Consider the following 16,597-nt stretch of genomic DNA (forward strand, 5'->3'; position numbering starts at 1 on the left):
CTAGTAAAAAATACTAAACATTGAGCAAGTGAAATTTAACTTCTTTGCTACCCATGAGGATTAATATTTTGTTTGCAAGACAGGACTTGTACCAAATGAAATGCATCTTTAAATGTAATCTTAGCTAAAAATAACATCACTTATGATGAAGATGCCTAATTTGTTGTTAAAAGTATAACTTGTGGATATTTTATGTAAATATACAATACACTATATGTGAATATTTTGTATGGGGATTTCTGTATGGCCAGTTACATAAGTATAAATTTGAAAAAAGTATGTAATGTAGTTTTGAGTACTGTAGTTTTGATTAGATTTCTTATGTAAAATTTTTGTGTGTAGATTTTAAACACAATGTCTGGCATCACTTGTGGTCATTGAATTGTCCAGTTAGTTATTTGCAATATCTATCTGGTCAATCCAATGAGGGGGTGATGTGATGAAGCAAGCTGGGATAATTTTAATTCCCCTCTTGTTTTGCCATCTGCCTCCTTAAATTCATTTTTTCATTTTTAAATAATTACCATTAACATAAATGAATATAATCTGCATTTTCATAAAAGAAAAAGATTGGCCTTCTGTTTTAAAGAGTTTAACATCAGATCTAATTTTGTGCTTAGTTATATGTATGTAATTGATTTTCTAATTTATTTCAACTGTGCCTAGTTAGTATCTTTTGTTATACAGTGAAATCAGTAATTGTTTTGTAACTTAAATTCTATTGTTGACAGATAAACAAATATAAACTCTGTACTAGTTATAAATATTTGGTGGCACAAATACTAGTAATCTTAAAGTATCTATTTGGCTCTAATTGAAAACATGTTAGGAAAGCTAGCCCTTAATTAATTCGAAAGTAATTAACAGTTTTGTCAAAAGTATTGTTTTCATAATGATATCTGTTAATTTCATCATTTAAACAAATAATTTGGCCTAACATTTGTAGTAGAAGAAACTGTTAAAAAGAATGAATTTTTTGAAGTAGTCAGTTAATTTAATGAGTTACGTTTTAACTGAAATTTCTTGAAATTAAAGCTCAAACAATGTGTAGTTTTAGTACCTATTATTGTGATGATACATAAGGGCGCAAATTTTGGTCATGAGACAGTCAGTCCACAGCCGAGTTTCAGACAAGTAACCTGTGCTGGTTATAACAACAACAATTCTTCAAGTTAACTGTGAAATAAGTGTTGCACCAATAGGCCATGCATTAAAGGAATAGCAGTGACTGATCAATTTATTTGAAGGACTGTGAACTATGTGGTTGTGTTTTTATTGCTCATAGATGTTCAACAGAAAACTATTGTAGCAGTATGAGGTGGTTTGCCTGCAAACTATTAATGAGCTTCATGAAAAGTTTAAGCAATAATGCACTGACCATACATATATAACTGTGTATTATTGGGAGGAGGGGGGGTGTAAAGTGAAAGTAAACTATGGTGAAATGCAAATGTGTACCTGTCTGCTACAGTATTTACAGTAGTCAGTGTCTAAATCACAAACCCCAGTTTTCAGCCAATGTAGCAAAGCAGTATGTCAGCACTGAGGACAACAAATGAAGAAATAAATAAAAGCAGGTTAACTGCTGCAGAGGCAACTGATGTTAAAAATGAAGACCATTTTCAGACATCATGGAATGATTCTAATGTATCTTCAGCGTGAAGTACAAGTTAGTATAACACATCACAACTGCACGGTGTTGCAGAGCAAAGTATTAGGTATTGTGTCACTCTACGTACAACAGCTGCCATTACAAAAGCTACATAGTGGAGGCTTGATTAATTACTAAAGGAGACAGGAGACTAGTGGTTGGTCATAATAAAGTAAAAAGAGCCCAAAAGAAAGTCATGAATCACTTGATGAAGAATTTGATGGTCAATGCAGAACAAGCAAGACTGGATGTATCTTCTTTGATCGATGCCAAGATTTCACTGAATTCTTTTATGAGCAGGTAACTCAATTTCCCAGTTTCCAAGTATTGTGAAAGAAGAGCATGACACTGTTTGCAGTCAGCCAGGTGGAACGTATTTTTGCTATTTTACTCCAGAAAAAGACTTAATGAAAAGGAAATATGCTGAAGTTATCACTGATTGGGAAAGAGAAGTCATGCACTGGGCTGAGACAAAGCTTAATTGTTCACTCACCTGGTAGGTTTTTGCTCTTCATACTAATGAGTATATATGAGCCACTTGATCAAACAGTTGGATGGGAAAGCTTTGCCTAACTGCAAGTGGAGTGCTTGATGGTGCAACAAAACTTGTCATCAATCCCTCATTTCTCACAATTTCCTTTCCAGAGTGTCTAGTTCCAATGAGTGACTCTGTTGTCAAAGATCTGTCTACATGTAAGGCCTATGGTTACAGGATAACTCAGGCTACAAGGACAGGTGCACTTCTGACTGATATTGCAGTATCAGAAATTGGTTCTGTAAGCCACTCTTGGTGGTTAACAACTGCAAATGGGATTTATCACGTATGAATTGAAAACATGACATTAAATGCAACAACTTGATGACATTACAAGTGCTTGTGGAATACACTGTTGCTGTTCACTACCCCTGCTGTTTTACAATCAAATCAAAATTCTCTCGGATGGAAGGACTCTGTCATATTCTTTACAATCTAAAGCTCCTAAAATCCCAGAAGAAGGTAGTAGCAGATATTGTTTTCTGACAATCCAATGTTCATTGTGGTTCACTAAATGGTGATTCAGACACTTTTATGCATGGAAGACAAAGAAGAAACAAAAGCAGGGATACAGAAGACAACTGAATTGAAGAATGAAGATGATGATATAGCAGGAGACCTATTTGCTTGTCCTAGGAAGACATTTGCAGTAAATCTATGTACAATTTCACTTTTGGAACTGACAGACTGACCAGAAAAAGTATATCAGCCTTCACATATTTGTAAACTCAAAACATGAGAAACTTGGAAGCTTGTGCAAGAGCCAATGCAAGTTCAAATGTAGCAATGTCATTTGAGTCCATGAAGAGGCGGGTGAAACAAGGGACAGAGGCTCCTGATAAACAAGAATCATTCATTATATCCCAGGAAGCACACACAAGAATGATTTATAGGAATGAATCAAAGCAAAATTTGATCAATATTGTTAATTGAAGTTCTTTTCATTTACACAATGTGTTTTTGGGTGTTTGATAATAGAGGCAAAATATAAAGAAAGTTGTTTGAGTTCAATAAACCACTTTTTGAGCAAATTTCTCTCTTGTCTGTACTAATTTGTACCCTTTTGTTGGAAATATACGTCTATATTATAATCAAGTGCAAATTTACCAAGCTAAATATTTACCAAACATCAAAAGGCCCATTTTTGGATCCCCTCATTCACATCAATCACAAAATTTTATTTTTGTCCTCTAAAATTACAAGCCCTAATGTACAGATTACTGAAGTCCACATTTAAAGCTCTTTGTAACAATGTAGAGTAGTGATTCTCCAGTAGAAAGAGGTTCCTACTCAATGGTCTGATGATGACCACAGTAGTGGTCGAAACCAGTCACCTTAATAAATAAATCGTGATCAAGACTGTTTTTAATAGTAAATCTTTGTAACATTTTAGAGGATTATGAAGAAATAATTTGGTAGTAGACACTCAGGATGAAGGAAGTCACCACACGTTTCAAAACTCTCAACATGGAAGTGGCCGTTATTTGTTTTAGAGATTCAAGCTGGTAAAGTTATTTTGTTTCTTCATTTTGTGCTGTGATTAGGAGACATGTTAGTACACCTTTCTCACTATTGGTGGAAGCAAAACACATAATAGATTTCCTGAGATCATTCATTATTAAGTCACAAGTTCACTGGGTGTTTTGCATGTTTCAACATTGCTTTTGACTGTACAACCAAACTGAAGTCTGTGAATCTCTAACAAAATAATAAGGTCAACTTTCTAAGGTGTTGATTTTCTTTTGTCACCATAGGTGTCTAGTACCAAATTATTTTTCTAAGAATTTTCCACAGTGCCATGAAAAGCTATGATTAAGTTGCTATTCAGATAGAAGGAGTGATGGACATTGAAGTATGACTGATGCCATGTGGTAAAGAAAACCATGTACCATGAAAATTATGGAGCAGTGTCAAAACTTTTCGCTGTTGGATCATGTTTGAGTATTAAGTGAAATGATGTGATACTTGTTTTAAAAAGACATGGGCAGCTTCCTTCCCCTAAGTGAGCTTGTGCTTCATCTATAATGACATCATGATGGGATGTTAAATCTTAATCTTCCTTTCTTTTTTTCTCCTTTTGAGAGTTGCAAGAACACTGAACGTTATTGAAAAACACTATGAAACAACACTGCAATTATTTTGAGACTAAGATTTAATTTTGGATGCTATAATAAATATTTTTTTCTGCAAAGTAATGCCAAATTGTTCTGTATGTAGATCAAGTCTAATTTTGGTCTAAAAAATTATAACTGAAAACAGTAAATACAGAATGGCATTTGAACTCAAACTGTGACTATCATCTTGATCAAAGATACAATTCACTTCCAGAGATGTGTAAGCATTGAGTGCAATTTAAGTAGCACGTGGTCAAAGTAGAGAAGATATAAAATGCAGACTGGTAATAACAAGAAAAACATTTCTTAAAAAGAGGAATTTGTTAGCATGTAATGTAAATTTAAGTGTTAGGAAGGATTTTCTGAATGTATTTGTCTGGAGTGTAGCCTTGTACAGAAGTGAAATACGGTTGATATGCAGTTAAGCATTTCAGCAAGAAGAGAATAGTAATAACTGAAATGTAGTGCTACAGAAGAATGCTGAAGATTAGATGAGTAGACAGAATAACTGACGAGAAGATACTGAAGCCAACTTGTAGACAGAGACCTAGACATTCACATTAAGCAGGTTCAGTTGGATGTAGGTTGCAGTTAGACTAGTGTGGAGAACTGCATCAGGCCAGTTCTCAGACTGAAGGGCACAACAGCTGCATGATGCACAAAATTTTTTGTTGTATGTATCATAAAGTAAGGAAACTACAGTATGAGATTATATATACATATAATGATGCAGTTTAGTTGAACATCAGTGACCACACATCTGTGTGTGTGAGTGTGTGTGTGTGTGTGTGTGTGTGTGTGTGTGTGTGTGTGTGTGTAATAGCGTTAGTAACAGTTGTAAAGAATGAAACTGGTTGTAAAGCCATCATGAGTATAATGCCATCTTCCTCACTTCTTGCTTAGTTACTTTGATCCAGAAGCTGCAGTGTTGGACCTGACCATTGTAAGTAGCATAATACCAATTAAGTCATCTTTTTCTAGTGATTCAATAACTTATAGAAACTTCTGGCTGATTGTGTTGTCTGATTTTTTGTTCATTTTAATTTGAGAACAAACTGGTACACACTTTCTGTTGGTTGTGGTAATATCTTAGAAAGGATTGAACATTCCATGTTGCGTTCATGTTAATGAAATGAATTACAGAAGTGTTATGAGCCAGTCGTAATCTGCTCATTAAAAACAGAAAGTCTGGCACAATCTTCATTTGTCCAGAGTCATGTCACATTCAATGCCATCACATTTCACTCAAGAAATATGTTCATGGAGCACTTAAATATCTCCTCCTATGTTTACTGTTATTATAACTGTAATATTTAAGGCTGTTTTCTCCACCATCCTAAAAATTGACATAGCCAATTATTGGGTCTTGTTGGAAAATCTTTGCCTCTCAGTCATCAGTGCAGTCTTCTGAACAGGTTGTTGAAAACTCTCTCTCTCTCTCTCTCTCTCTCTCTCTCTCTCTCTCTCTCTCTCTCTCTCTCTCTCTCTCTCTCTCTCTCTCTCCCCCTCACACATTACTATAATTTGCCATCTGAACATAATCATCTCACTAATTGAGGGATAGAGAGAAATGCATATAATTCAAGATAAATGTGTGTAACTTTTGCTAATTAAAAGCACTGTTGTTACTTATAGAAGTATACCTCAGAGCGCCATTGAAGAGAGATCCCATGACAAGTCCCAGAAATCCAGGCAAAAAGGAAAACTTGTCCTCCACAAAGAATGGCACTATTTCATCTATCTTGCTGATGTAGCCCAAAGAGAGTGGGTCACAGTTAACATAATTGGCGAAAATGACCATGCCAACTACCCAAGACAAACTAAACAATACTGTGATGACAGGTATGTTTGTCATGAGTGTTCTAAAAAGAAAACAACATTTAATTATTAACTAATTCATGGTATACTTTAGGATAAGCTATTCTGTTAACAATATTAAAACTGTGGTATTAAGGAAACATAAATGATTGTCAGACTCTCATTAAAATATTTGCACATCAATAATACTATGAATTTATGTCATTAACTGTAAGAATCTTAAATTTAAAAAGATTCTATTGCTTCAAGAACTTACTTAGTAACTTCACGAACAGATCCCATACTGATATATCTTTGCACAAAATTTTGTTGGCAGCCAAATATTGACAGTGACATGAAAAGCTGACCAAACACAGCTGATAGTGTTGCAACACGGATTGTAGGGTCCAGATCAAAGCTGTAAATGAGAATGAGTTTGAAGATACCATGATTTTTTAAAAATACAATGTTATAGTTGTTATTTGACAGTGATTTTTCACTTTAACAGTATGCATATTACATACTGCAGGAATATATCCAAACTTACTCAAAAAACTGCAATCTTCCTTGTTCACTTGGTATCTTGAATACGTCTGCTACACCTCCTGGTACGTCTAGTGCTCCCTTAATTATTATAGTCACACTGCATGCAATAGTCACCAAGCCTTGAATCATATCAACATGTATTGCGGATTTTAGTCCACCCTGAAAAAAATGACCATTTTGTGTATTAAAGTAAATGGTCAATACAGAAAACCAATGTAATAAAGAACAAATAAATGTCAGACATATGCCAATGACTTTCACAAAAAAATTTCTACATACATTTCATTCACTACTTAGAACAGGGATCTTTGAGGTTAAGTCGCAGAATATTAATTTGTTATGACTGCTGTATTCAGAGAGCTCCACATTCTATTACATACATCCAATTTAGAATTATAAATAAAAGCACAAATCTCTGATCACACAATGGGAAGTGTGGAAAGAAACATTCAGCTCATAAAATTTAGTATCAATACTAAGTTTGAAAATGTGTGATGCCAAGAATGTGAGGCATTGCTCAAAACTATTGTTACAGACTAAGCTCCAAATGATGTGATAAGCATTTATCTCATTCTAAATGCACAAATAAGTATTGCCACTGTCATTTATACTAAAAAATATTGTAATTTCTCAATCATGAGTACGATTGTAAAATCTGGTGTTTAAAACTAGTAATTCTAATGACTCTGTGGGTCGCAAGCTGTAGGTAGATTTAGAAATTGTAAGAAAGCAAATGTTAACTAGAGCAGTTGATTGGCACATAATCAAGACTGAAAACAATGCTAAGCTTTCAAACAGTCTTTGCTTCAGAACTAATACAGATCTGTTTTACATAAGGTTATTGTCATGGGTGACTACTTTTCAGCAAGGGTGCAGCATGTTGTTTTGGATAGATAGTCATTGATAGACATGAAAACTGCTTCAAACATGCCTCCGAGAAATGTATTTGCTGTTAACGATGTATATTAAAGATGAGGCAGCCAATATTAATAGTAACTTCATATGCAAATATTTTAAGATAGGCTTTACTGTGACTGTTCAGTTACTGTTTGTTTATATCCACAATACATTTCAAAGGTATAAACCTCCATCTGTTAATATGACATGTATGTGTTGTATTACAACTTTGTGGTAACCTGTGCCACTGCCTAGTAGAGAAACAAAACACTACTTCAGAACATGGTTCTGGGGAAAGTTTTGTAAATATAAATGTGAAAGTAATTGAAAGTATTCTGTTTTAGTTGTTTTATTTTCATGTTTACAATTAAATTTAGTTTTGAGCGCCCCCCCCCCCCCCCAAGCCTATGCTGTGAAATAGTGTTTTGTTTCTCATTTAGACTGTGCCACGGATTACCCCAAAGTTATAACACAACATGCAGATGTCATATTAACACATGTAAAGCAAACTGATGATGGGGGTTTGAACCTTTGAATTGCATTGTAAATATAAATAAACAGTGAATGGTAACAGAAAACTTGTTTTAGCCTATATTAACACTAACCTCAGACATTTTTCAGATGATGAAGTTATTTGTAATGAAGTATTGTCTCCAAAAAGCTGCAGAAATATCTAAGTAGGTATTGATAAGATCTGAATGTGATGCAAATGTTGGCAGCATACAGAAATCCAAAATTATGCACTTTAGAAAATCCAGAAAAATAGCATCCTATGTCTACAATATCAATGAGGTGTTACTGGAATCTGTCACCTCATATATGTACATGGGGATTGGACAAACATTGCCAATGCTTCATTTCAGCAGGTGGAGCAGGTTGTGGTGGGGATTGTGTTACCTAAAAACGATCAGGAACCAGTACTAGTCACAAATCTAAAGATAACTGCAGTTCCCTATGGGTGACTCCTGCAGGGATCATGAAGATGAGGTTATACTAATTGCACAAGCATCTGAGCAGTCTTTATTCCCACACTACATAAGCAATTGTTTTTTTATAATGTTACAGCATTGAAGTTCAGTTTGAGAGAGAGAGAGAGAGAGAGAGAGAGAGAGAGAGAGAGAGAGAGAGAGAGAGAGAGAGAGAGAGAGAGAGAGAGAGAGAGGAAGGGAGGGAAAGAGGGTGGGATGGAGGAGCACAGGAGACTGGTGAAGAGCAGGGACATAGAGAGTTTGCCCTGATGAAGGTTGGGGGAAGTTACAAGCAGCCCACAATGAATTGGTGGAGTGTATCTGGAGCGAGAGGGAGGACTGTGAGAAGGACAGAGCGAGTGTAGACTGATGTGGTGAAGTGGGAGGCAGAGATAGAGATGCATGTGCATTAGGATTGCAGGATCGAAAGATGCAGTGAGAGAATTCCCACGTATGTAATTCAGAGAAGCTGATATTGGGAGTGAGGTAGGAGTGTGGAATCCATATAGGATGAAATGTAAAGCAGCCATTGAATTTGAGCATGTCAAGTTCAGCAGAGTGCTCTACCACTTCATAGTCAGTTTGCTCTTGCCCATAATTTGGCAGTGGCTGTTCATTTGTTTCTGCAAAAGTTATGTCAGAGATGATTTATCACATACCTGTTTTTAAGGGTGCTGCACCACAGACAGGGTGGAGTATATTTGTGACAGGACTGAAATAGGATTTACTGAGTGGATGCAGATGGGTATTACACATTTGACAATTGGTATGGAATGAATGTTATTCAATCTGTATATTGAGCAAGCAGTAAAGGAAACAAAAGAAAAATTTGGAGTAAGTATTAAAATCCATGGAGAAGAAATAAAAACTTGGAGGTTCGCCGATGACATAGTAATTCTGTCAGAGACAGCAAAGGGCTAGGAAGAGCAGTTGAACGGAATGGACAGTGTCTTGAAAGGAGGATGTAAGATGAACATCAACAAAAGCAAAACGAGGATAATGGAATGTAGCCTAATTAAATCAGGCAGTGTGGAGCGTAAAAATCATAGAAGGAGACCAAGAGATGAATACACTAAGCAGATTCAGAAGGATGTAGGTTGCAGTAGGTACTGGGAGATGAAGAAGCTTGCACAGGATAGAGTAGCATGGAGAGCTCCATCAAACCAGTCTCAGGACTGAAGACCACAACAACAACAACATGGAATACGGGTGGCTAAATTGCAGATCAAGACATTTAGTAGATTTTGGGGGAGGTGGAATACCACTTTTTCAGTGTAGGATAAGATTGTGAGTAGGCTATTTCATTTCTGGGCATGGTGATTGGACACTGATTCCTGGCAAAGGATACGGTTCATTTATTCCAGTACAGGATGATGGTTAGTTATTTGGGTGGGGGATGTCTTTACGACTGTTTCATGGGGACAGTTGGAGAATTTGGGGCATGTGTGGATGTGATATAAGAGATCTGTCTATAGACGAGGTTTGAAGGATTGTAACTGTCCGTGTATGTCTTAGTAAAACCTTGAACACACCAAGTAAGGAATTGTTCATGATTGCATATGTGGCATCCACAGGTGACTAGGCTGTATGTAGAAAAGTAGTTACGTGTTAGGATATAATTTCCATCTCTAATGACTATGATGTCAACAGGATATTAAACTGTTTACGTTCCTCCTTCCTTCTTTCAGGATGTAATTTATCAGGTGTATAAGGAATGAGGTAGCAGGTTGAAGGTTATAGGATGCTGGGAGAGGTGGAATTTGCTAGTAGCAAGAGCATGAGCATAAGGGCTATTGTTATGAAAAGAGGTCATGTCAGAAGTGATGAATTGCAATCCAGATTTAATGGAATGTGGATAGGGTAGAGACAGTTTGCATCCTTGATGTTGGAATGGACAATGGGTTGGAGACATTGGTTAACCAAGTCCAAGATTCCTTCCCCATCCCCAGATTCAGTCATAATTTGCTGGTCAAGAGCCTACTCTCCTCCTCCAATTTCCTTCACTGGAAACACCTATTTGTCACCAGCCTCTCACATCAAAACCAACCAATAGCCAATATTGAACCTTCCTCTCCTATTTCATATGTTTGTCCACTCATGAGCCTCCCTCTTCCCCTCCAACTACCCAGTGATTATCTTCCTGAAATTCCTTACCACCAAATTAGTCTCACCCTCATTTGCTAAGTCCCTGCCCAAAAACACAAGCATATTGTTTGAGAAAAGAACAGCTGTCAATAGCTTTGTATGGACCCTGATTTGATTATCCTCCTTGCAGACAAAGGATCCAGCACTGCCACAAAGACGTAAATCACATCACAAATGAGATCCATCAGAGATGTGTAATGATTTAGATTATACATGAAATGGCATACACAGCCACTGTGGGCTGTTTTTGTAATGCTTATTAATGGCAACTTATGACGATTCTTAATCTATTCACATTTATAATTATGGGAATTACTTGTATGAAGGTGCACTGAAAAGAAACACTTCCAAAAATGTTTTTTCTTAAAACTATTAAAGCTTTTTAATTAAAACAAATGTTTCTAACATTCTACATCCTTATTCTTCATATCTACGTATCTGCAGCTCTCTGCCACTATAGAGAGCTCCGAATTGTAGCATGTAACATGGTGGTGTGTAATGTAACTGCTGATTTGTGAGAAATGAAGTACTGTAATCGAGTTTCAAATTTAAGAGTTTGTCTATACACAGAACATCCTCTCCTTAGGCAAGGACAATGCAGACCACACACAAGCACTGCAACAATCCGATGCCTTGGGTTCACTGTCATTGATCATCCTCCACAAAAGCCTGGCATGGGCCCTTCTGATTTTCATCTGTTTTCAAAATCAAGAACATCTTTGAGGATTTCACTTTCATAGTGATGAAGGGGTGCACACAGAGGAGAGGTTGTGGTTCTATCAACAAAGTCAAATATTCTACAGTAGCAGTAGCAACAAAATGGTCTCTCATTGGGAGAAATGTGCTCATCACCAGGGTGACAATGATGAGAAACAAATATACAGACATGAAGAAAAATGATGTAGAATGTTAATAGCATTTGTTTTATTTAAAGAGCTTCAAGGTTCTTCCAAAGAAATTCAGAGGCATTTCTTTTCAGCACAAAGATACTGCTCCTCCACTTACACAACTCATCTGTTGTTTTTATCTAATAATCCATTCTAAGCATAACAGTGTTCTAGGTTGTTTGGCTTCTGGGTTTTATGGAGAGAGCTTTGGGAGATGCAGCAGATGAAAGAGGTCAGCAAGTCAAGGTCTGGATGGTACAAGGGGCTGGATGGGGCATTACTTGGGAGGGGTAGGATATGTTCTTTTCGGTAATGGCATTCAAAGACCATAGTAAGAACACAGTAGAATGGATAAATTTTGGAGGTGGGATATGAAATGGTCTTCTAGTTGTCGGAGAAGAAAGGTAAGAAGGAAGGAAGGTCAACTAGAGCTGGGTTAAGATTTGAACCACCATCCTCCTGAACACAAGTCCAGTATAGTTGTTGGAGACCAAGAACTTCAAATTAGGAGATAGGGTGTAAAACATAGGGATCTGTTCACTATACAACATCGTACTTGTATGGTAAATGACTAGTTCTACTGCTTTCAGTATTTGTATCCCACTAAGGTTTTTGAAGTATTATATTGAAATGAGGTTTATGATATTTTTAGCTTGAGATATGAAATCTTTCTATCATAGAATTGTGGAAGAAGTCATTAACATTATTCTTGTTCACCTTTAAACTATCACAATCTTAAATAGGCAAAACTTTTAGATTCGAAGCAAGAAATTGAAATTTTGTACTAAGAATTTCAGAGCAATTAAATCATGCTACATAAAAATGCACAGAACACATTTGTTTTTTGTAAACTCACCAATAATGTGAACACCACACTGATTGTTGTTATAGAAATTATAGATGCCCAATATGGCATCCCCACTACAGTTTTCAGTGCAACACATGGTGTGAACACTGTAACTCCCATGTTTAGGACACCACGGATCAAATAGGTCAGACTTGCCAAGCGGCGGACTAGCTTTGATTTAAATCTGAGATCCAGGTACTGTAAATAATAAATTACTGTGTAAGACAAAGTACGCTGACTATAAACTATATAAGATATTTAATTTTATCTTTAAGTATTTATGAGGAAATGTTTAATCACAATGTTATTCATCAAATAAATTTCAGTTTCTGGAAAAAGAATTTTTTTTCTCTTGAATCACATTAGAACAGGATGATTATGGCCTATGATTATGGATTTTTTACAATAATCTGGCAAAATGAAGATACACTTGACAGAATAAAAATGGCCAGAGCTGGAATAGGTAAAATAGCTGTTAATGTGAGGTGGAGTCAAGAGCAGTAAGTAATTTCTTGATATCACAGTCATAAGTATAATGCCATCATAGCTCAATGCCATAATCTAAGTCTGGAATGCAAATGAGTTAGAGAAGAATTCAGTTCATATCCCATTTATGTCAATTTTTATGAGTTACTGCAGTAATCAGATTAATTATCAGAACAAACAAACAGTCCTTAACATTTCTGTTCTGTTAAGTCCACAGCATGTGGTTTATCATCAGTTAGTATAATTGATTATCTATATTCTGTGAGGAAAGAAGTCTATGAACTGGTTTACATATACATTTTCTGCTAACTCTTCCCAGCTAACTAATGTGACAGTTTTTTGGCATGAGGTCAGACCAGTTATCCATATAGCTCGTTTCTTTTTTACCCAAACATTTCCAATAGCCTGAATTATGGTACAGGAGGTCAGGTCTGTAAATCATCTTTGCACCATTTCTGAGATGTGTACTGTGAAATGGTCTTGCTGTAAACAGATTCAGTCATATGATATAGGTGTCATATCGATTCAATCATAAAATTACTTGTAATATACATTGGCCAACAACAAGTTTATCATCTTTTCTAAGTACTCCAAATCCACTTGAACATATCCAGTCCCAAACTGTTACAGACATATTGCTACTGCAACATGACGTACAGATATATTCTGGGACAAAACGAACACATTGCAACCTGTATACTCATACTGGATCTTCATTTGCCGAGAAAAAGACTAATCTATCAGAAAATATTATGTTTTGCCAAACTCAGTTGATACTGTTACTAGCAAATGCTAATTGATAGACTCAATGTTCATCACAGTGCCTCTCCTTGATAGCAGCTTGTATTCTTTATAGTAAAGTTTCTGAGAAACAGCACCAAACTGTCAACCAACGTGGGAAATGCAGTAATATGGTTCAAATGGACCAAATTTTTAAAAAACGAGTTTTACTATAATGTGTTTACAAGTTCATTATCCTGTGTTGTGTTGTTACATACCAAATTATAGTTTCCATGTTCCTCCTGGATTCACCAGTATCTCAAATTGTTTTATCAGTTGTTGTGCAGTGTCCTCATTAACACCATACCCTGCCCTGGCCTTCAGTTGTGTCAAACTCTTTCCTCCAGAAGAGAAGTTCTAAGGTGATTCTAAAATTAAGCTGATTAACTTAGTCCCTCTGTATTTGTCCATGTAGACCTACTAGTGAAAACAAAACCAGATAGTGCAACACAAAATGTTCTAATAATGGTAACGGACAGTTTTATCAATCTAAACAGTTCCAGTGGTATTTCATTATAAATACATTTTTTTAAATTTTTGTTAATTAGTTACATGAAGTCTTTCTTTGTCATATATTTTGCAGAAGTCAAGAGTGAAACGTCAGGGTTACCCTACATCATTAAAATAGTTTTCTTCTTCTTTCTAACACAGTGTTGGAAACAGTCTAGGAAATTAACAGGTCAATGTAAAAACCACCAGAATGAGTTATCTCAACCAATAACTATTGTGAAAATAAATGTAGCTACGTTCAGAATTTTAAGTCCAAAACTCTATACAAGCAGCCGACAATATAAGATGCGGCACTTTTAAAAGAAGGTTTTCTGTCAATCAAGCAGTCCACTGTTGCAAGCACTATTGGTGTTGTGTTTAGTGGTGTGCAACAGAAATGTATGCAAAAATAGCAATTATGTATCAAAACATTTTCGCAACAGTGTTAACCATGGCTGTCCCTCTTGGACCACCTCATTCTCCAGAGATCTCAAAAGACATTCCTGTCACCAACAATGTGTTTTAACATTGCAAAAACTGTATTTGGTCTACTGTATCTACAAATACTACTACTCATCACCTTTCTGAGTACAGGAAACTTTCTTAATTTCCTATTAATTTCCCCTGGAGAATGTCTCTGATAAACTGAGTGAATATTATGCAGTGCATGTGTGATAGAAACACAGAAAAAGCATCTACTTTTGAGATCTGTGATAGGAATAAGGGAAACTTAAGCAAACTGAAAGTAGTATGATAGGCATTTATCACAGTTTTATCCGGAGTTGTCTTTAGTTTTAACTACCAGGTGCAGAGGGATGTGAAAAGTTGCCAGTTGCTAACTGCAATGCTATAATATTTCTTTGCAGAGATGGCAAAGTCAGTGATGTGCTAATTACTCAAGTGAGACTCAAGTGAGACATTAATGTGTACTGTGAAATGGTCTTGCTGTAAACAGACATGCAATATTCTATTGTGATTAGAAATCAAATAAATTAAATATCTATCAATATTAGCTTACTGTGAATACTTATTTTATCATAAGAAAAATCTCTGTAAATTAGCTTGGCTGAAATATCACAGAGCAGCATGCCTAGAAAGGTATATCCGTCTTATTGAAGCAACATGTCAGGGCTATGGAGAAAATGTGGAGATGAGAGAAGATGCATAAGGGAGCCCAATTAACAAAATTGTGCAATATTGTGCAGCAATCAGTCAAAGTGCGTAATCACAAAAATGCGACCTTTAAGTTGGTATACAGTTGTGTTACTGTGTACTTTCCACACTTTATATCTGAACATACCATAGAGAAATTATATTACTCAGTCTATTTATTGCTTCCATGATTTATCCTGTATTTTGTGGTCCCTAAATGATAAACAAAACCGAAAATTATGTCACTGATTGTCATTTTAAAACTTAATTTTTTAAAAAGTAAAAAGACATCTATGACTACATCTGTGAGCTATTGATGTGAAGTAAAAACATCCATACCAGACCAAATGGAGTCAGTAGCAAGCATGTCTGTGACTGTGGAGTGCTTATACAAAAATTGTATGCCTAGATCTCATATTTCACCTTCAAATAAGTAACACATTTCAGGAGAATGCCATCATCAGATTGATTTTAGGACAAAAAAGGAATAAACGCAGGATACATGCTATTTCATGTGTTGCTAGAAAGATGTGCTCACTAATTGATGAAAGAAAAATACAGATGATTTTGCTACCGCTAGTATGTCCTTATACACAGCATGATCATGTACTATTTTGTGCAACACAATGTATTGCTTCTGGGAATCTTACCCCACAGTAAGGTAATAGCAACAGCTAGTAATGACACAGTGCAATTAGAACACTCTCTATTTGCCATATGGCATGAATACAAAAGCTTGTCAAAATGCTTGGCAGCCATGGAGTGAACTGATCCCACTTTCTGAACAGAAAACCTCTCTCATGTCATGGCACAGAAGTGGTAGCTCTAGAGATGGGCTGGGGGCAATGGAGGTAGCCATAAAGGAAATGACTGTAGATGTCCGATGTTGGGCCAGTGAAAAGGGAGCATCAGGAGCCACTAGAGTAGAGTTGTCCTGATGTGGTGTTCTAGGGGCTGTTATACAGAGGAAACCCTCAGATGATAGGCACTATGAAATGGTGGCCAGGTGCAGGTGATTAGGTAGGTTGTAAATGTATGAGAATTGATGGGTAATGAATCCTGTTTTGGTTTGTCACATGACATGCCCCCCCATGACTAGCATGAATTTGTCAAATAGATTGACATGTAGAACTGAAAGAAACTCTTAGTCACTGAGATATACGTCAAAGACCTCATCCATGGTATCTGGCTCTGTAGCTGTGGGCAAGACTCTGCAGGTCAGAGCAAATGGTACATCATCGATTGAAGTGTTGTTCCGTAAGGACCACACTGGCTTGAGCCAATTGATTGAGACTGTCTTAGG

At 36.2% G+C, this 16,597-nt stretch overlaps 1 protein-coding gene across 3 annotated transcripts in view; it reads right to left on the reverse strand.

The window, feature by feature from the left end:
- LOC126354881 (sodium-coupled monocarboxylate transporter 1) overlaps positions 1-16,597 on the reverse strand; it is a 481,393-nt gene that overhangs the window by 39,105 nt on the left and 425,691 nt on the right. For all 3 annotated transcript variants that reach the window (XM_050004927.1, XM_050004926.1, XM_050004925.1), the window contains 4 exons: positions 12,397-12,585; positions 6,645-6,802; positions 6,375-6,515; positions 5,944-6,162 (listed from right to left, as the gene is read on the reverse strand). In XM_050004927.1, the coding sequence (XP_049860884.1) occupies positions 5,944-6,162; positions 6,375-6,515; positions 6,645-6,802; positions 12,397-12,585 (707 nt within the window). The remainder of the gene's footprint in view (positions 1-5,943; positions 6,163-6,374; positions 6,516-6,644; positions 6,803-12,396; positions 12,586-16,597) is intronic.

Source organism: Schistocerca gregaria, chromosome 3 (assembly GCF_023897955.1).
Source record: "Schistocerca gregaria isolate iqSchGreg1 chromosome 3, iqSchGreg1.2, whole genome shotgun sequence".
In the NCBI taxonomy this organism is placed as follows: domain Eukaryota; kingdom Metazoa; phylum Arthropoda; class Insecta; order Orthoptera; family Acrididae; genus Schistocerca; species Schistocerca gregaria.